Source organism: Brachyistius frenatus, unplaced genomic scaffold (assembly GCF_029030835.1).
Source record: "Brachyistius frenatus isolate BFR_SWC_R1_liver_20210118 unplaced genomic scaffold, ASM2903083v1 Contig_78, whole genome shotgun sequence".
NCBI classification, from domain to species: Eukaryota; Metazoa; Chordata; class Actinopteri; family Embiotocidae; genus Brachyistius; species Brachyistius frenatus.
Window position 1 is genome coordinate 1,138,615 of NW_027210677.1, and position 21,066 is coordinate 1,159,680.

The following is a 21,066-nucleotide window of genomic DNA, read 5'->3' on the forward strand; positions in this document are numbered from 1 at the left end:
TTCCAGAAGAATTTCAAATATTGTTTTGTCAGATCACAGGACAGTTTTCCACTTCGCTATGTTTATGGATCATGTTTATATTTGGTTTCTTCTTTGCATGGAAGAGTTTCAACCTGCATTTGTGGATGCAACAACGAACTGTGTTCACAGACAATGATTTTCAGAAGTATTTCAAAGCCCATGCACTGATTTCCACTACAGAATTGTGTATCGATGCAATCTTTACTGCTGAGAGACTCTGCCTCTGAGATGCTCTTTTTATACCCAATCATGTTACTGACCTGTTGCCAGTCAACCTAATCAGTTATGAGGTGTTTTTAGCATTACATAACTTTTCCAGTCTATTTTTGCACCTGCCCCAACTTTTTGAAACGTGTTACTGGCATCAAATTCAAAATGAGCATATATTTTTCATAAAACAGTAAAATTGATCAGTTTCAGTATTTGATATGTTGTCTTTGATATATTTTCAAATAAATGTGTTTACATGATTTTTAAATCAATGCATTGTTTTTTTATTTACATTTCACAGCGCCCCAACTTTATTTGGAAATGGGGTTGTTGGAAAGTGTGAATCTTTCTAATTTTATTATTGAAATTCTGGATGTAGTTTTGTTTAGGTGTATTTCCTACTTTATATGTCTGATAAAGGCCATTTTTATGTATTTTACCACTGGAAATACTGTTGCATACATGGGTCCAAGAAAAACACAGGGTGAATTAAGGGAATATGAAAAATTGTAGAAGAAGCAATGACTTTGTATTTGGAAATTATTTAATAAATAAAGCTGGAGAAAACTTGAATTGAGGAATCACGTGTCTACCTGCCTCATCATTCGACCTGTTTTCTCAGGCACAAGCACCTGTCTGCAGGCTCTTTCAAACTGATACCTGTAACAATAATCTGGGAATTTTTTTCTCTTGTTTCCAAGTTGTCTGATTGTCTGACTACTTAGGCTACGTGTCCTAACTGGTTAGACTTTACAGCCATGTCGGTGTGTTTTCAGATCTCAGTTGTTACTTTGAGACTACTGTGCAATTATAACGGATAGAAATAATCGACAAAACAATGGAAATAGGAGTCAAACTGATACAAACCCACAATCTTCTTTTAAATGCTCAATATATATTGACTGACCAGCATTGCCATCTTCACTGAGATAAAGCGGTTTTGAAACCTAATTGAGTTTCTCAAACAGATAAGAACTTCCTACTGTGAATTAAGTTCAGAGCATATTTAGGCAAAATGGCAATAAAGGAAAAATGCACTAAAGGACATAGTTCAAACTAAACAAGAACAAATGAGGTTCTAGACTTTTTTTTAACCTTCATTACCTGACTGGATTTGCACATTTGTCTTTGGTATGATTACTGTTCATTGTTACATTGACAATTGTCTACCTCATAATACCTTTTACACTTTATTTCCCACTGTTGTTTCTAACTTCTTAAAGTTCAAGAAATCCTGACATGTTTTATCCAGTAGTATGTCCTAACTTGTGCACGAACCCTGACAGAGCTCAGTGGTTACTGCTGAGAGGCTGAGGTGTCTGGGTCATTTCTTGGGGTTGGTGTGGTGTCCCAGAGGGGAGCCCTGAATGTAGGTGAGGATAGCACTGTGCAGATAGCTGGCTCTATGAGCCTCGTCTTCCCTCATCCTCTGAATTTCCGCCTCCTTCAGCCGCAGCTTCTCCAACATGGAAGACATCTCACTCTCTTTGTCGAGTAGTGCCTCTCTATGGTTACTGCTCAGTACTGGAAGACATCAAGCCAGAGGCAGCAAGGTATAAAAGAAAGCAGGACAGAAAATATTTCAAATTTCAGACACGCTGCATACCAAATCTATAATGTTTATAGCATACATGACCCAATGACATACAGGAAACAAATTGACTTGAAAGGTAAAAATGTCAGTGTCAAATAATATGAAAAAAAAAAAAGGAGGGTGTACCTTTCATCTCTCTCTCCAGAACACTGATCTTTTCTTTGAGTCCTCCCTGTGCTGTCCTCTCTGCCTGCAAATGTCCAATCTGCTCCTGCAGCTCCACTTTGACCCGACTCACCTCAGCCACCTTCTCCTGGTCTTTACCCGAGAGGTCCTGCAACAGCACATCACCTTTTCAACTGGCACTCATTTGTGGCTCCGGGAATGGGCAGGAACTTATAGAATATTTTCTTTGTACGTACTTTTCACCATCACATGTAGGAGTGAAAGGTTAAATTCACTAGGTTTAGGGGTGGGTGCCTCCTCTGTGTTTTGGTTTGCCATGCATTAGTAGTGTAGGAAGTCATGTTTTACTTTGCATTTGTTGGGCCAGCCAGAACGCTTTGATTCTGTTGTTAAATGTAGTTGTTTTAGTTATATTTAGACATATTATGCCTAATAGGTAAACTATTGAGACGTCACCCATTGGTTTGCAATCTGCTATTTTGAAGCTGGAAGTCTGACATTTTGTCCCTCACCATATTGCTGTTTTGGAGCCAAAAGTGACCATATTTGGACGAAAGGGTGAAGCTGGGGAGGAGTGAGGGTCGGATCTGCAGGAGAATCTCAGGATGCTATTTACACCCACCTCTACCAAAAACCTGACTGCACCCCTGCATTGTCGATCAAACCGGTCACACTCCCAAAAACACTTCTGATTCCTGATATCTAATTAATTATGGAATTATTTTCAGAAATACCACCAGAACACTAATCAGAAGGAATTTAGCTAATGACTCCATAATGACTTGTGAGAAAAAAAAATTGATTTAGCATTTCATGAGAAACAGATTTTTTTTTTAATGGGAGTTTATTGGAGTCAATGTTTTTTTGGAGCTAGCTCCTAGCGGCCCTCAGTAGTTTTACATTTTTAAGACTTCACTTTTTATTCAGATACTAAAGGTTTTAAAGTACCTTAAACAGCACCCACAAGCTGCCCTGACACGAAGTTTACCGTGTGGATAAAAGGGTCAAATCTAAGCAAAAATAACAAGTAAACTTCAAACGATCAAGGGTGTGACAAATCTTACAGATCTAACCACTGTACACTGGGACTTCTATGAGAGAACTCCATTTAAATAAATAAAATAAATCTTGATAAGCATCACATACAGCAACTGACAATTTGTGTGCGAAGCCTGTTTAGGAAATTGCACATCATTCATAATGCAACACCATGACGTCATTCAAAATGTCAAGACTGTACTGTGAACAAAGGAGTCACAAATAGAATATGATAGTGCCAACAGGGTGTCAGCATATAATCTTGTATGTGTGACAGGCAGCTCATTGGGCCTGACCTGCTGGAGCTCCTCTATCCTGCGCCGCAGTCCGTCTATTTCGATGTTCTGTTGACTGTTTTTGACCTGCAGTGCAGAGATGGTCTGTTTCTGCTGGGAGCAGTGGAGCTGAACTTCTTGTAGGGAGGAACACACTGAGCGAAGCTTCTCCTCCAGGGATGAGACGTGCTCCTGCTGCTCAGAGGAATCAAGATGAAAGGAAAGTGTTGCATAAAAGGCACTCCAATGTGTCATCACTGATCCAAAACAGCATCTGAAATATCTAAAAATCCACTAAAACACATCATAACTGCAGTAGAATAAATCATAATAATATGTTTCACAGGTTTTTTTTTTCCTTTATCAGTTTCCCATCATGATAGCTGCAAAATCACAGTGTAGATAGGATTTTTATCACATATCACTGTCACAGATTGCGAATTATCATTTGATTGGTTGTCAGAGTGCGGATACCTTTGAAAGTTAGAGTGTAGATGTGGATACATAAAAGTGGTGTACTGTAAATGAAAGAGACAATAATGGAAAATAATAACCTTCAAATATTAGATACTGTATATATAGAGTATTTTGGTTGAGTTTAGGGCATTCACATGTTGAGGGAAGATAAATGTAATACTTTGTAAGATCTTTGTGATGACATTTAAGATTTCCTTTTTAAAAAATGGCAAAGGGCATGTAAATGAATAAGTTACACACATAATCCAGGCAGCACAGCTGCAGCTGTCAAATACAAGAAGGACAGCTGGCAAAAATATAACCGACTGTGTGAATGTGTAAAAGGTTTCTCATATCACTACTTTTTAAAAATGTTTAACAATTTCTGCAAAATGTGCAATCATTTATGGGACATTTGTGCAATACTGTATATACTGTGTTTGGCAGGATGCCACCTGCTTTTATTATGCTTGTCATTTTTTAAAATTTGTTATGTATTATAAATGTGTGAGTGTGTGCACGTATGTATGAAATGCTTAATGTATGCAATGCACAGCAAATTTCGTTGTACAAATATGTGCAATGACAATAATGGTTTTCTATTCTATTCTATTCTCTCATTAGAGTTTGAAAAACATCTGACTACAAGTATATTCCAATAAAGTTTTGTATTCCTCCAAATCAAATTGATTTGCCAAGTAAATTGTCACATACTAAAACAAAAACAAAAAAAGTACAAAATGATGTACTAGTGTAATACTAAATACTGCAATTGCATGGGTGTAACGCTCCGTTAGACCTGTTAGGTGTTAGATGAGTTCACTCATGTCTAGAATCAGATTATAAAGTCTAATGTGATGTCTACTCTCATGGTGTGTATGACAGCTTTAGTCTTATCCTTTCAGCTGCTTCCCTGCTGGTGTCCAACAAACTGGGGAGCAAAGCCATAAATTGGCTATCGCCATATCTTACTAGTACAACAGGTACAAGGCATCAATACTTACATTGCTCTCTACTCACTAGACAAGCTGATGGAAACCTGGCAAGTGTTTCAATAACTGATTGAGGATGCAGATGTGTTTAACTCACCTCCTGCAGACGCACTTGAGCATGGACTCGTCCCAGCTCCTCTTCAGCCTGGGTCCTCTCTGTCACACACGCTGCCTTAGCTTTACTCAACTCCTGTAAGAACAATACATTACATGACATGAAGGGAAGAGTTGGACTGGAGATGTTATCTATGATTCCCACACTGGGCTGAATGTTAACTCCATCAAAATGAGGAAGTGTTCCAGTTTACTGTGATTTATTCTGTACTGTGCTGCACCTTTTATAATTCTACTGTCTAGTATTTAAGTGTTCCATGTTTTTCATTCCTTTGCCAGTTTGGCCTTAGAAAGTGGGAAATTCATGAGTGGCAAAGAGATGTCAGCTTGTAGATTTGACTAACCGTCTGGAAATACAGGCCCTATCCCAATACCCACCCTAAACCCTCACTGACTTAACTGACATTACAGCTGTCGTGTTTGAGTTCATCAAGGCTGAAATGGTATAAAAGATCAAATGAGACACCCCATTGTGACATCACACTCTGCATGCATTGCCATTGGAAAGGGAAAAAAAATAACATGCCCCCCCCAAAAAAAGATTGATTAAATGAATAAATCATATCATATATATATATATATATATATATATTCATATATAGGCTATATTCAGGCCGATATAATGTTTATGCATTTTAGCTAATTACCAGAAAAGGCATTTAACTTAAAAATCAAAAACTTTACATAAATAACCTGAGCAGTAAGCAGCCAGGTGACATCACTTCTAACACCCTCCATGCTTTGTTTGTTTACATTCTGTGGGTGGCAGAAAATATGGGGAGGACAATGAGAAGGGTCCAGTTGAGCCGGACCTTATTGCAGAGAAGACAACCATGTTTAGAATGTTGCGAATTTTGCTATGAACTGTGAGTAATTCCCTTAGCCAAAGTCTGCAGAAATGCAGACGTATGGAAAGGGTGCCTTAAAGGGCTCAAAGTGTCTGTCGGAGAGGCCTCATGGACTCGATGATTTGACAATGGGACAGTCCTAATCCCCGGAATTACCAGGATCGCACCTCAAAGTCTGTGAGGGTGGACATTGGGATTGGGTCACAGTTAGGGAAAGTAACCACTTCTGCCCTTCAATAAATACAGCCTTACTCCGAAAGAGATGCAGTGAATTTATGTAAACATGTTCAAAATTACAATTACAGGCAAACATTTGGGTAAATTACATATTTTGTTGATTTTTTTTTTTTTTTTGGTAATAAAAAGTAAATGTAATCCATGTGGCAGACAAACATGAAGAATGAAGTTCTTGAAACGTGATAGTTCTGTTACTTTTGGTTTCAGGATTATCAAAAGTAGAAAAAAAAATGAAATGACAGTAATAATCTGAATATTTACATTAAATGTGGATAGTCTGACCTCTTCCAGTTGTATTCGCTGTCCCTCCAATTTGAAGATGCGTTCCTGTAGTGCTCTCTCACTCTCTTCTAGATGTCGATTGACATGCTCCACCTGCACAGGAATGCAAAGTTTGAGTATTTTATTTTAAGTAAATCATATGGAATAATAAAATAAGCAATAACTCGTCCAAAGACAACACGTGCCAGCACCTCTGCTCTCTAATTAATACATATCTTTTGTTTTATCTACACAAAAACTGAAGTGTAAGAAACAACATGTGTTGTGGTTTAACAAGCGGTTGTGCGGTAGAAGTATTGATAGATGTAAATCTACAGGACAAAGACATAGCACCTCTCTCTGGCGTAAGCTGTCCATGTCCTCCAGGGCTTGCTTGGACCTTCGCTTCTCTGTTTCCAGACGATCTGTCAGACACACATGAAATCTCTGCTAGATTTCAGAAGAGAAAACAGCATTCTCTTTGTACATTACATCCATACTTAAGAATGTTCGTGTTACCTTCGGCCTGTGCCAGTCGGAGCTTGAGCTCAGCTGTTCTGTTGGTCAGCTCCTGCTTCAGCTCAAAGATCTGCTGCTGCTGAGTGTTATATCTGCACCCCATCTCCTCCACCTAACACACACACACACACACACACACACACACACACACACACACACACACACACACACACACACACACACACACACACACACACACACACACACACACACACACACACAATCCAAGCTCACGTTTTACAGTCCTCACAATGCAACTTGTGTGTGTATGTGTTGCTCACATTGAGTGTAGATATTTAAGTGCATTTCACATTCACACTGTTCAGAAAAGACTCATACTTTATTCCTGAGTTGACCGTTAGTTTCTGTCAAGTTTTGAATCTCTCTGAAGAGCTTTCCGTCTCTGGTTGCACTCTCCTACAGGATGGAAACAAGATGAGGTTCATGAATTTGTGACAGAAATACAGTATAAATGACTGACAACAAGCATTAATGACACACTCTGTGTGCCTGTCAACTTGTGATATTGTTTTGCAGAATTTTGTTGTTCAAATTGCAAAGATTGGAGCTGAAAACAGAACGCCAGTTAGTGTTAATAAGGTCAGTTTTGACATCACAACCCTCTCACCTTTCAGCCAATGACATGCCAATTGGCTCTGAAGCTAGCAGGACAAACAATAGTTCTGATTTAACCAATAAGCGAGAGCATCTACAATTTTAAAGTTTGTGTACAACTGTTTGTGTGTGTGTGTGTGTGTGTGTGTGTGTGTGTGTGTGTGTGTGTGTGTGTGTGTGTGTGTGTGTGTGTGTGTGTGTGTGTGTGTGTGTGTGTGTGTGTGTGTGTGTGTGTGTGTGTGTGTGTGTGTGTGTGTGTGTGAAAGAGAGAGAGAGAGAGAAAAGAGAGAAAGAGATGTGTTATTAATCTTCCTGAGTAACATTCACTTCCACTGCTCACTTTTATGGGATCACGGGGGACAACTGATAATTTGAACAAGTGACAATTCACTCCATGAAGAAAATAATTATGACAGTTTCAGCTAAGATCAGTGATTGGTAAATGTTTATTTTAAGTATACTGATGGTGGGCAAAAGCGGCATCGTCGAATCAAAGTAACAATAGAAGTAATAGGCAGAAGTTTCCCAATCCGTATAATAAAAAAATCCAATAATCAAAATAAGTGTGATGGAAAAAAAAAAAAAGGGTTTAAAATGTTGAAAAACCTAGAAGGACAAGCATGAGCAACTGTAACAGGCTGCACATGCATTTACAAAAACATATATTAATTTATTTCTGATTTCCTTAATACTTAAAATTCTATGCATGATGATAATTTATCTAATTGTAGCAACTTACAGTACAATAAAATGTGTCCACTGTAATAAACAACTGTCTGCAGCCAAGGAATTGTGACTCACCTGCCTGAGGTGTAGAAAAGTGGAGATTGTAACATGCAGTTAAAACCTGACAGATCCTGTCTCCATGTCGGGGATAACTAATAATTATCAAGAATTAAGGGAGTTACTATTGTTGTGCCAAATATGCAAATTCACCCAACCATCTCCCTATGGAGATTTAGATCCAAATCACAACTATTGGGGAAAAATAATCACATACTTCTGCAGCTGTCGCAGATGTATCGTTAAAAACAGTAGCTTAAGAAATGCATAGAACACCCAGGAGAGATCAAATTTCTCTCACATCAGCCTCTCTTCATTGGCTCATTATAAAAGTAAGAATATAACTTCAAATCCTTCTGCTTAAATCTCCAAGACCAAGACCCGTCATACCTTAAAGACCTCATAGTACCCTATCCCCACAATAGAACCCGTTGCTCTCAGAGAGCATGCTTACTTGTGATTCCTGGAGTTTCCAAATGTAGAATGGGAAGCAGAGATATCGGGCTTCTCTCCTTTGGAACCAGTCTGGGTTCGGGAGGCAGACATTCTCTACATTTTTAAGATTAGGCCTCACAATGTTCCTTTTTGATCCCTCTTCAGGTGACCCTGAACCATCTGTTATTTACGCTGCTTAAGGCCTTAGCTGCTTGGGGACCTCACATGAAGCACTGAGCACCTCTCCACTTTCACTCTCCATAGTTTGGGATTTTTCCTCTCTCTTTCTCTACACTATGGCTGAGAGAAATTTTTGGGCTAAATGGCCATATGCAACATATATCTCTGAAATTTCTACAAAGAGGGTTAATGTTCATTTGTTAGTCAAAGCCACATGTTGCTCCTCTCTCTCCCTATCCTGCTCTCTCTTATGTTTAGTTGTTCCTGTACCTCCTTTACTGATAATGGTACATGTAGTAAATTCAGTTTATTTAGAGGTGAGGCTCAGTGAATTGGAAGCTGGGCTACAGATCATGAAAACCGAAATCGTTAACTGTAGTTAGCCAGCTTTCAGTAGCTGGTAGGAGTCAAACAAGCGAAGCTTCTACTTTCCCAGCAGCTCAGGACATGATGTGACGCCAGGGTGGTTCAGTGACAGTATTAAAGCATAGTCCTCAGCAGAAGCCCACGATTACCCACCAACCATCTCTATGAGGTTGCGAGGAGAGTGTGAGGGAGGAGAGATGCAAACACTTGCTTGGGCTTTACAGAAAAAACAGGTTAGGAAATACAACATGATACAATATCGATATGGTTTCATCCTATATGTTGTTAGAAAATATATCTAAAAAAAGTCATCATACCACCCAGTCCTTGTTGGCACCTTTCTGCAGGTGTCTTTAGCCCTGGAGCTGCATGTTTCTGATCTGCGGTATCTGGTGCCGCCAACCTGCCAATTGTTTGTTTCTCTATGCCGTTCTTTTCTCCCTCTAAGCTCTCCCCTCCCCCCGACTGGTCGAGGCAGATGCTGAGTCATGTTCTGTCAGAGGTTTCTTCCTGTTAAAACTGAGTTTTTCCTTTCCACTGTCACCAAATATTTGCTAATGTGGGAATTGTTGAATTGTTGGGGTTTTTCTAATACTGTAAGGTTTAAACTTTACTATCTGAAGTTTTAAAAGACATTGGGATGACTTGAGTTGTGATTTGGCATTATATAAATGAAATTTAATTTAAGTCTTATTAATTATATTAATAAAGGAGGGGCTTTGAGGCTTCTTCTTATCCTACGTGAGATTAGTTTAGGCAGAGCCTAAAAGTGGTTGTCTCAAAATGAAAGCATGAAAATTGGCAATCCTGCCCGATTACTTGCTCCATCACATGACAGCAGATTCTTCCAAGTGATGTGACAACATTTGCATGTAGTAAGGATATTATTGTGAAGAAATGTGCCTAATAATCAACAGCAACAGCTGTCTCCATAAGATCAATGAGTTTATCTGTAGCTGAGCGACCTAATGTAGGTTGAATATGATTCTTCATGATCGTGACATTGTTTTACCCTAAAAAAAAAAAAGTCATGTCACGTTTTCCTCACGAGTGTTAACTGATATTCATTAACCTATGTTCAAAAGAAGCTTTCATAAACTGATTTTAAGGTGACACAAAACAAATTTAAGTGTTTCAATCTGGCTTCCTGTGGAAGTCACTCTTAGTTTGATGTAATATGACCTCTGTACCTCTTGCTCTTTCGTCCTCTCTTCGCTCTGTTGTTTCCTTTGTTCTTCTTTCTCAGCATTCAATCGAGACAGCAGTTCTCCCATGTTCTGCTTTTTCTGCTCAGAGAGGGCGAGGGCAGCCTCTGTCATCTGTAACCTGCACAACACATGATGTGATTACACTTACTGTTAGAGCGGCACTAATTAGTTAATAAATCAGAAGATTGATGGATTGACAGCAAATTAATCCGAAAATTGTGAAAAGTAAATAATAATTTTGAAATCATATCTAAAGGCAAAAATGGCTAATATTTGCTGGTTCCGCCTTCCTCGATGCTTTTTTTTCTCCATATATGTCAATAAACAATCTCCTTCGGTTTTGGACTGGACAAAACAAGATATTTGAAGACACCACCATGAGCTGTGGAAAATTACAGGAACATTTCAAATTCTTTCTGCTATTTCAGTTCTTGTGTGTGTGAATACTACTATACTTCAAGGATACTGGTGAGCACCATGTCGGGGATTTAAAGGTGAAAAGACATCTTATACACTCATTCAACATTTGCTCTGCTAAATTTCTTGATCAAGGCCATGACCCACAATAATACTCGGGTTTAAAAACAATCCTTAACATAGGGCTATAACAGACAAACTCAATATAAAAGTAGGACCATGTATTGCTGTTTTCTGTAATTTCATTGTTGTACTTTGTGATGTTCCCTTCGACAAGACTGAATATGTGATGAGGGGACCAGTCTTGAATTGCTTTTGTTCTGGCCTTACATCCTTCCTTTTTGATTAACTATGCCGTTAACACAACAATTTCTTATCTCCCTGTATCCTGACAACTTGACTCCCGCGATGTCAACTGGACGGCTCAAAGCTTTCTCACAATTCAACATGGAGGAGCAAACTGAAACTGTGCTTGTGGATGACGAGGTTAAAGAGGCAGGTGGTCTGTCAATACAGAATTTCAACATTAGAAGTATCACGAGGATTACCTTTTACCACCTGAGCAAAAGGTTTAGCCTGATGCTATGAGTAATATTAGTTATTACAATGCCTTCTTCATGGGATTTTCTGCAAAAGCCACTCATACAATGCTGCCAATTCAGACTCCAACATGCTTCTACTCAGCATTTTATTTTTATTTTACTCTGTCGATGCACTGCTGCTAGTGTTGGTGTTCTCTCTCTACTTGGGTCCATTTAGTGCTCAGCATTTTGCATTAAATCAAATCCTTACAGCTGATTGTTCCGATGTCCATTTTGGATCTGGTCTCTTCTTTCATTTAAATTTCCAAAATAAAATTTTGGCCTTTAAAATAATATTAAGAATAAGTAAAACATGATAAATAAATCTTACTGCTGTTGTTTTACTGTTTTGTGTCCAACCGTTAATGGTTGTAAACACTTAAAGGCCAAATTCTGGTACTTTTTTTGCGCTGAGAAATTTTGAAATGCCCTAATCAATACTGGCAAAAAAAAAAAAATCGAATTCAAATTTTAAAAAAGACTGCTAATTGTGAATTATATAAAACCTCACCAAAAACAAATGAAGTAATGCCATTAAGTGAAAAGTAATAAATTTTAAGCCATGTGTTTTTGGCAGTTTATACTGTGTACTGTTCAGAACATTTCCCTTGTTGAAAGAGCTCTTAGCATAATATGGGTTGAGGGAAATAAAAATAAGCTTTGGACAGGGGGTTGTCTGTCCACCTGAGAAGCTGTGTCTGCTCAGTCCATGAAGAGGCCTATCATTTGCCAGTGTATACAGTTCAATAGAGGTTATGCTGTTCTTCACACAGCCTTGTGTGTGCTTAAAAATGATCAAAGTCACACAATTTGTACTCAAAAACTGTGTTGGTCTTCACATGCTGAACATGGAATGAAGGCAAATTAAATGATTACTTGGCAGTGAGAGACTTAATAGCTGACGTCTTCTCATTCAGAGCTTCCTGGAGTTGACCAATCTGAATGGAAGTGGACCTAACGAGACAGAAGAGAGGTAACGAGGAAATGATGTTATTTTTTGAAGAGGATGAAGGGTGATAGTTAAAATGCAGTGCCCAAATACATTCTATATATTACAGTGTTTAGTTCCTTTACAGTGGACATATACAGCCAAGGGTTAAATACTAGTGGGAGGTTGTACCTTCCAGATATGGTGTAGCCAATGACCATACACCTCCACTCACCTACTGGATCGTCCCATGTCCTCTCTCTGCTTATCGAAGGCCTCCATCAGGCTTAAGAACTGAAAGAGAGGAGGGACATAGAGAGTGATGACAACAAACATGAACTAGAAAAGGTAACTTTTCTTTTAGGTGTGCTGGCAACTACAAGTTTTTGCTTCGCAAACGTTTGTGATTTTTGATTTGCAACCAAACGTTTGTGGTTTTTGATTTGCAACTAAATGTTTGTGGTTTTTGATTTGCAACCAAACGTTTGTGGTCTTTGTGGCAACCTGGAGTTTTTCTGACGTGAGCAAAATTCTCAAATATGTAACCAGAACCAACTAAATTGTACGGGAGAAATTGTTTTAAATCCAAATATTTGTATTCTCAGTTCATATATTTTTGCTTATAAACTTGATTTTTCATTGCAGTGAGACATTTTTTTTGCTTGCATGATGGACACCCTAAAAAACCTTCATGATAAACACGTATCAGCATGAGGGAGAGGATTTTCACTGATCAATCAGCAAATAAAAACAGAGCTGTGTTCCCCATCTTTGGCATATCCTCACTCAGAAATTAAGATAATGTAACAGCCACACAGTCTTTTCCGTCCTCTTTCCCCCTGTTCTTTATTAACAATCTGTTATTTCAGTCAGTGAAACTTGATTTCGCCTTTTTCGATGACATCACATAAACTGTGCAATCAATGAGCAACATGTCAATGTGACTTGTGTGTCTTGTGTGTTTGTAAAAAGTGTGTCGAAGAACTGGATACGAGATTTAAAGGCGGCACGGTGATCACTTGTATGAAAATAGCTCACCATGTGCACAAGCCAAAAAAGTTTTCAAGCTTCCAGGTTTGTTTGCAGGAAAACCAACCAGATCAGAATTAAAATGTATGTTTATTTTTATTATATGTGTGAATACTATCAGGATCACTTTGCTGTTTAGTGTGAGGGTTACCTGCCGGCCCTTATCCTCCCTCAGAGTTTGAATCTCCTTGCTGAGGACCTGGGTCCTGCTGCGGCTTTCTCTCAGGGTGGACTGTCTGTCTGAGTTGTCCACTGTGGTTTCAACGGGAACAATAGGGAAGAGAAAGAAACACCATAGGGTTTGGTAATGATAGTAATGCTATTACTTTCCCAATAATGATGGCGTAAACAAATATTTGTTAATTAAAAATATACCAAGTGCATTGAGTGTGTCACTGGGAATGTTGTTCCCTGCCACCTCCAGCTGCACTCTGTGCTTGTTTTTCTGAAGAGCTTCCAGAAGGGACCTGCCACCGAGCAGACCAATGTTGTTCCACCTCAGATCTGTAAACGATGTCAGTAAGGGAGGCTAGAATGTACCATCAAGCCAGTCATAAAAACACATCAGAACAGAGAAGATGTCAGTCTGACTAAAACAGATGATAAAAACCTCTTTTCTACAGCAGCCAAAAACTACAAGCGACCAACTGTAAGCAAGGCGGGGAAATAATTAATTATTTAAGATCAAATAAACAAAATATTAACTACAGCTAGGGATATGACTTTTTTTGTAAGCGTCAGCAACAGAGGAAACTTTTAAATATACTGAGACATTTAGAAAGGATGTTAAAAATGTGTGAGGTGACAATTATCTGAAGAGAATGATGAGGCTGATAAAAACTGAAAAAAAATAATAATTAAAAGATACTCGAGTGGATCATTGGTACATTACAGTGTATTTTTTTGCTTGGAAAATCATGCTACTGTGATAATGTATAAACTTCAGCTGATTTCATATAGTTTTTGTATAAAAATGAATCAGGGAATTTTTATTCTTCAAAGAGAATTAATTGTGGCACCAAGTGTTATGCTTGCTTTAGGGGGTTTACTCAAAACACGAGATTTCACGAAACACATCAATATTTCCAACACAACAACAACATTGGGCGGCATGGTGGTGCAGTTGTTAGCACGGTCCCCTCTCCAGTTCTGGGTTTGAACCGTCTTGCTACTGGTGGTTTCTGTGTGGATGTTTTACATGTTCTCCCTGTGCCTTTGTGGGTTTTCCTCCCACCGTCCATAGACATGTGAAGTTAAGTAAATTGGTCATTCTAAATTGCCCAAAGGTGTGAATGTAAGCGTGAATGTCTCTGTCTGTCTTTTCGGGTTGGCCATGTGACGGACTGGCGACCTGTCCAGATCAACAGGGGCTTGTGACCCTATTCAGGATAAAATGGAGTATAGATCATGGATGGATGGACAACAATATTTCAGAAAACAACAGCTGTAGGTGGCTGTGGCTCAGATGGTATAGCAGGTTGCGCACTAATCATAAGGTTGGCGGTTCAAACTCAAACTCTGCCACCATTGGCGTGTGAGTATGTGTGCGAATGGGTGAACGTGAGGCAAAACTGTAAAGCGCTTTGAGGCTACTGAGGTGATAAAGCGCTGTATCAGTGCAGACCATTTACCATTCAGGAAATACAATTAACAATTTACAAAAGACTTGTTGCAGATTACTGAAAGGGTGGGACAACACTTCTCGTTTGTGATTGGACTGACCCCAAGTAAGTACAGAGACTATTTAGTGGATGTGTTACTTTGAGGTGGGTTTGGATCAGCCAGACGGACACTAAACCGGATGCTGCTGTGATTGGTTCTTTCACTATCAGGCAATTGATGATGTTCTGGGCATGTCCTGAAGTTAAGTAGTATGGTCAAGGTCACTTAAATACAACCCCGATTCCCAAAATGTTGGGCAGCAAGCTGTGTAAAAAATTTAAATAAAAACAGAATGCAATGATTTTCAAATTATGTAAACCCATATTTAATTAAAAATAGATGAAATGTTGAAAGCTAAGACATTTTATTGTTTTATGAAAAATAAAATGCTCATTTTTAAATTTGATGCCAGCAACACGTTTCAGAGTAGTTTGGACGGGGTCAACATAAGACTGAAAAGGTTGTGTAACGCTATAAAAACACCTGATGGAACATCGAATCAGGTTAACTGATAACAGAGCAGTAATATGACCGGGTGTAAATGGTCTATTTTAAATCAAACATGGGTTTACCAAAACAACATTTTTGGAAACAGGGTCGTAGATGGAAGTAAATGTCCTGCTTGTACCTCTTCTCTAAAGTGTGCGCTGTTGTGCAACACCTATTGAGAGCTTGAGCAAAAACTCTCAATAAGGTTGCGCAACTGAAAAGTTGTTTTGTGAAATGTCGTGTTTTGTGAAATGTCATTGTGTTTTGATCCTCAAGGTCACTGTAGTAAACCTTCTTGAGACAATTTTAATTGTTATTGGAGTGATATAAACACTGGGATAAAAGATCATTAGTAGCCGCAGTGTTACCTTCCATCTAAAACATTTTTGTTGGTTTCTTCCTCATTTAAACTAGCTGGATAGTAAAAAAAAAAAAAAAAAAAAAATTATCTTTAGTTAAATATATTCAAATATGACTTACAAGTCAGATTAATTTTACTAAAATAACAGGCTTCAGAGGTGGCAGATATTACCAGTCTATAAAAGCCAAGCTGCTTAGCTTTTGGCATTTTATGTGGTGGGATAATGATTGCATGCAGCTGCTGCATTATTTGTGATATATAACAAACTCAAACTACAAAAATAATTTACAGAAACAGGAACAACTGGGTAGATTAGCTTTAGCAAAGGCTATCTCACCAGCTAGTTAGAGTGTAGTCACTGCTGTCTGGTTTGGACATTTATTTTACAATTTTTAGGAAAATATTTAACAACCATTGTGCCCTCAACAGACTGTTCTGACAAAAATAAGAAAATTATTGGAAACAGAAATATGTCAAATAGCATCAAGCAGATTCTTAAACAGCTTGACAGTAATCTTAGAAAGTGTCAGGGTCGTGTAACATTTTGTTGTGTGTTACCTAATACTTCCAGGGTGCTGTTGCATTTGAGTGCCAGAGCGAGTTCAAATGCTCCATGGTGGTTGATCTGATTGTTACGCAGGTCCAGCTGTGTCAGCACGCTGTTGGAGGCCAAACCATCACAAAAGAGCGAGAAGGCTTCGACCCAAACCCCCAGCGCATTCCACTCCAACACCAGCCTGCAAAACACCATTTAGAAGCTTTTTAACACCATGAGTTTAATGGGTTTAGGACATTCTGCAGCAGCAATGAGGAGAAAATCTGGTTCATGGGTTGATCAAAAATCCTTTCTCAGATGATATGGAGATAACTGACTGACTTATTAGCTGATTGCTGGAAAAGTAGTAGCTGATACATTTATCAACTTTTAATTGATAAATACATCTCTGATCATCTCTGATTCGGACAAAAAAAAAAAAAGGATAAAGTCTTAGTCAGATGACTCCCACCCACAAATGGACACTCCCTCAAGTTTCTCCATTCCCAGAGTTGTTAACTGTGTGGCTACATTAGCAGCTAATTGTATTATTGATTTTTTTTTAATTTTGATTTTATACACTTTATTAATCCCCGAGGGGAAATGTCTTCACTACAGCAGGGGGGTTCTCAGGGGGGAGATGCTGCAGCAGGCTGCCACTAGCGCGGCGCCAGGTAACCTGACCTGAAGTGCATGTTTTTGGATGATGGGAGGAAGCCGGAGAACCCGGAGAGAACCCACGCAAGCACAGGGAGAACATGCAAACTCCTCACAGAAAGGCCCAGGACCGGATTTGAACCCGGAACCTTTTTGCTGTGAGGTGACAGTGCTAACTACTGCACCACCATGCCGCCCACAAAGTTTGCAAACTGCATTTAGATGCCTTAGCACTACAATTGCCAAATCGAGTCAACATCTTTAACATCGATAACAATATTTTCATCGGTAATATTCCCTGCCATGTTGTAAAGTCGTTTGCCATCTTACAAGTGCATGCGCAGGCTCATGTTACTGAAGCGTGACCCGGAAAGCAGCTTTTATTGTCCCGCTAAATAAACATGCAGCTTTCCACTTTGAGTGACAACTAGCTCTAACAGGTAGAGGTTCACCTGCTGCTGAAACTGTAGACAGTTTTCTTCATCTTCATCCAATAATTCAGCATAGAGAGCATGCAAGGAGAAGCTCGTGGTACTTTCTCTACAGCTCAGAACTGCTCCCTCCTTAACTCGAACGTGGGCCAGGATGTCAGAAATCTCTCTCTTAAGAAAAACATGAACTTTTTCAGACACCTGGCTGAACAGCTAGACCGTTAAAGCCAGTGAATCCATTTTATCTGCATGCCATGTGATTAGCTCCTTCTTTGGTGTTGCAATGGCAAAAACAATCAATGTAAAAGGCGTCCTTCTTACCGACGCAGAGTCTTGTTACGTGCCAAAAGCTTTCCCAGCACCTCAGCCCCCGTTGATCTCAAGTTATTCCCCTGTGAACAATAAACTATATGAACTGACAGAGAGATACACATATTGAATCTAAATAAAATCTATTATTTTCCGAGTGTGGGAACAGTCTAAACTTGGCACGCGTTACCTTTAGATCCAGGACTTTGACAGTTGTGTTTAGAAACAGTCCAGTCAGCAGTACTTTGGCACCTGAGAGTCACACACAGGTAGAAGCAGACACTGTTACACATAATCTCACACTTATCGTTATTAAATCCGCATGTGTAGAGACAAACCAAATGTCTGTGTTTATTAAGTAGCGTGTGTGTGTGTTAAAGTGTGTGTAAAAACACATCATTGAGCCTTAGTGTTGCACTAATGTTCCTTCATCACCACAAACACATACACTGTAGTTTACTTCGACTCAATCACACATACGTTATCCTGGAATTTGCTTATTTGGTTTAGTTATATTGTACTCTATACATAATTATACTGTAGAAAATGAATATTGGGGATCCTGTCGACTCAATCAGGTATTGCAGTCAAAATAACCTTCACCCTTTTAAAGCTATGTATCAGCTGCTTTGCCTTAAAGACTTACACACCTTCTTCACTGAGCATGCAGTCACTGAGCGACACCTCAGTGAAGACAGCATCTTTCTCGAAGGCCCTGGCCAGTACAGAGCAGGTATCAACAGACAGGCTCTGTCCACACAGGTCGAGTCTGGAGCCCTGAGTGGCCCTGCTCTCCTGGAGCTGGGCCACAACACTTTCCTGAGGCTCCACGCCTCCCTCCTTACATAGGCGTAGGTATGTCCGCCTGAAATCCTCCATTCTAGGTCACCAGAATCCTGACCATTTGAAGATAAACCACGCTGTCTGTATTTCTTTCTTCTGTCCTCGGAATTTGTCCTGTTAACTGGAAAAGAACAAGAAAAACATTGGAATTTACAAACTTTGTCCTGAAATGTCATTTTGATGAATTGATTCATCTTTCACGTCATTTTACAATCAAAGAAAACCATCAGTCCCTTGTTCTGGCTTCCAAATTGTGAGGTTCTCCTGTTTTTCTTTGTCTTGTGACTTTTAACGTTATAGGTCTTGGTGTTGAACATTTGCTTGGACAAACAAGTTGTTTGATTTAGATCACATTGTTTCTACCAATCATTGGCAGTTCCTCTCCTGTTTTGCCCAGAGAACACGGCGTCCATGATTTCCAAAAGGAATTTAAAATTTTGATTTGTCAGACTATAGGACAGTTTTCCACTTTGCCTCAGTCACATCCACCTTAAATTAGGTTGGGCCCAGAGAAGGTGGAGCCGTTTGTACACGGATCTGGATATATGTGGTTTCTTCTTGGTAAGAGTTTTAACCTGCATTTGTGGATGCAAGGTTAAAACTAAACTGATCTGTTCACAGATAATGGTTTTCAGATGTGTTTCTGAGCCCACGCAGTGATTTCCACTACTGAATTGTGTCTATTTTAATGCAGTGCCGCTGGATGGCCCGCCTAATGGTCCAAAGATCCCAGCCATCCAATATTGGCCTTTTCCCTTGTGTCCAGAGATTTCCCCCGATTATCTGAGTCTTTTGATGATATTATGTACCGTAGATGATAACATTTTATGTTGAGGAACATCATTCTTAATTGTTGCACTATTTGCCTGCGCAGTCTTTCAAAGATTGGTGAACCTCTCCCCATCTTCACTGCTAACAGACTCTGCCTCTCTGAAATGCGCTCTTTATACCCAATCATGCTACTGACCAGTTGCCAGTTAGGTAGGTAGGTAGGTAGGTATTTACTTTATTAATCCCCGAGGGGAAATTTTTTCGCTACAGCAGCATACAGAAGCAATAAGATAATAATAGAATAATAGAATAAAATACTAGAATAGAATATAATAATAGAAAAGCAATAAAGAAAAAACAAAACAACTACGAAGAGGAGAAAGGCTTAAAAAATACTAATAAACAACACACTCGGGGAGGGGAACTGCTGCAACAGGCTGCCGCTAGCGCGGCGCCATCTTAAAATCGTTGTCAGATGTTCGGCAAGGTGTTTTTTTTTTTAGCGTTACACAACTTTTTCAGTCATTTGTTGACCCTGCCCCGAACTTATTGCTACCATAAAATTTAAAATTAGCATATATTTTCATAAAACAAGTCTATACTTTGGTCTATTTTCAATTAAACATTGGTTTGCACAATTTGCAAATCATTACGTTCTGTTTTTATTTACATTTTACACAGCATGCCAACCTTTTTGGGAACAGTGGTTGTAAAATAGTGGACAGATTAATCAAAACTGATACCTTTTTACAGCTAGTCCAATGGTAGCCTTCTACAGAATGTAAAATAATTTCAGAGGACACCAATTACAGTACAAATGACTCCTTGTCCTGCATCACTCCAGACCTACTGACAGCTCAATAACAGGGATAAGGTGCAGGACTGCATTAAAACAATCCACTGTACAGAAATGCCACTGATTTGAAGATGACCCCCACACCAACTCTGATTAAACTACAACTACAAGCTCCAGTCATTGTCTATAATTGGTTTTGCTAAAAGCACCAATTCAATTCAACGTAAACTTTTAGTAAATAAAAAAAATTAAATCGAAACCAGTTTTTGCAAGTTATTAAATCTCGGAGATTTGATCCACTTCATCAAAGTCGACTCCATTAAAAACTGCAGTACTTTATAGTAGCCTGCAAAAATGAGTTCAACAAATCTGACATTCCGTAACACCAAGAAGAAAATCTATCCAATAACACCCGAATACAAATTTAATCCGGCGGCATCTTCTCCAAGAAGCAAAACAAAACAGATGGAAACAGATTTACGAGCAAGTAGTGTGACACAAAAGCATGAATGAAATAGTCAGTGCCGAATTTGAATATAGGATGTGATGATTCAGACAAGTTATGGCAATTTTTTTAATGAATATGACACGGTAGGATTATCGTAATATCTCCACGCGGGTAAACCAAATTATTAACCGACGTTAGCATTAACGACCGCGTGATGAAGTTCCACTGAGAAATAAGAATGTGACTATTTGTTGACAAATATACAAAAACACAGACCTCGATGAGTACAACAGCAAATGTCTTCCGGGTAGTTGTTCTTGTTGTTAGACGGTCTGTAACTGACAGGAAAAAGGAACCCAGACGACAAACGTAACTAGGAAGTGTATTTCGCACGCAAAGCATTCTGGTTAGCGTAGTTCTGAAAACAAATGTATTTTTCCTTTTTTTCAACCAGCTTCGGTCTGCGCTAAAGTATCACAGTTGTAGTCTGTCCTAGCCTATCTAAGCATTGGGCTGCTTTTGTATTTATTT

The 21,066-nt window shown here is 39.0% G+C and overlaps 1 protein-coding gene across 1 annotated transcript; it reads right to left on the reverse strand.

Annotated features, from left to right (window-relative positions):
* Nucleotides 1–757: 757 nt before the first annotated feature.
* On the reverse strand, nucleotides 758–20,900 carry lrrc45 (leucine rich repeat containing 45). The gene is made up of 18 exons (XM_069708801.1): nucleotides 20,812–20,900; nucleotides 18,328–18,641; nucleotides 17,868–17,929; nucleotides 17,690–17,760; nucleotides 16,304–16,482; nucleotides 13,609–13,737; nucleotides 13,385–13,485; nucleotides 12,440–12,498; nucleotides 12,153–12,230; nucleotides 10,261–10,396; nucleotides 7,031–7,108; nucleotides 6,692–6,803; nucleotides 6,527–6,597; nucleotides 6,194–6,286; nucleotides 4,810–4,902; nucleotides 3,286–3,459; nucleotides 1,952–2,099; nucleotides 758–1,755 (listed from the first exon to the last, which is right to left on the reverse strand). Exons 2-18 carry the CDS (start codon nucleotides 18,554–18,556, stop codon nucleotides 1,556–1,558), a joined length of 2,013 nt encoding a protein of 670 aa, XP_069564902.1. The 5' UTR covers nucleotides 18,557–18,641; nucleotides 20,812–20,900; the 3' UTR covers nucleotides 758–1,555.
* Between the last annotated feature and the right edge of the window lie 166 nt (nucleotides 20,901–21,066).

Bases quoted from the DNA above. Each gene is read 5' to 3' on its own strand.
- lrrc45 (XM_069708801.1), bottom strand. From the start codon at position 18,556: ATGGAGGATTTCAGGCGGACATACCTACGCCTATGTAAGGAGGGAGGC. The intron at 10,397-12,152 runs GTAATCATTTAA...TGTGTTGTGCAG, and splicing joins ATTAAGTCTCTCACTGCCAA to GTTACAGATGACAGAGGCTG. The intron at 1,756-1,951 runs GTACACCCTCCT...GATGTCTTCCAG, and splicing joins TCTGGAGAGAGAGATGAAAG to TACTGAGCAGTAACCATAGA.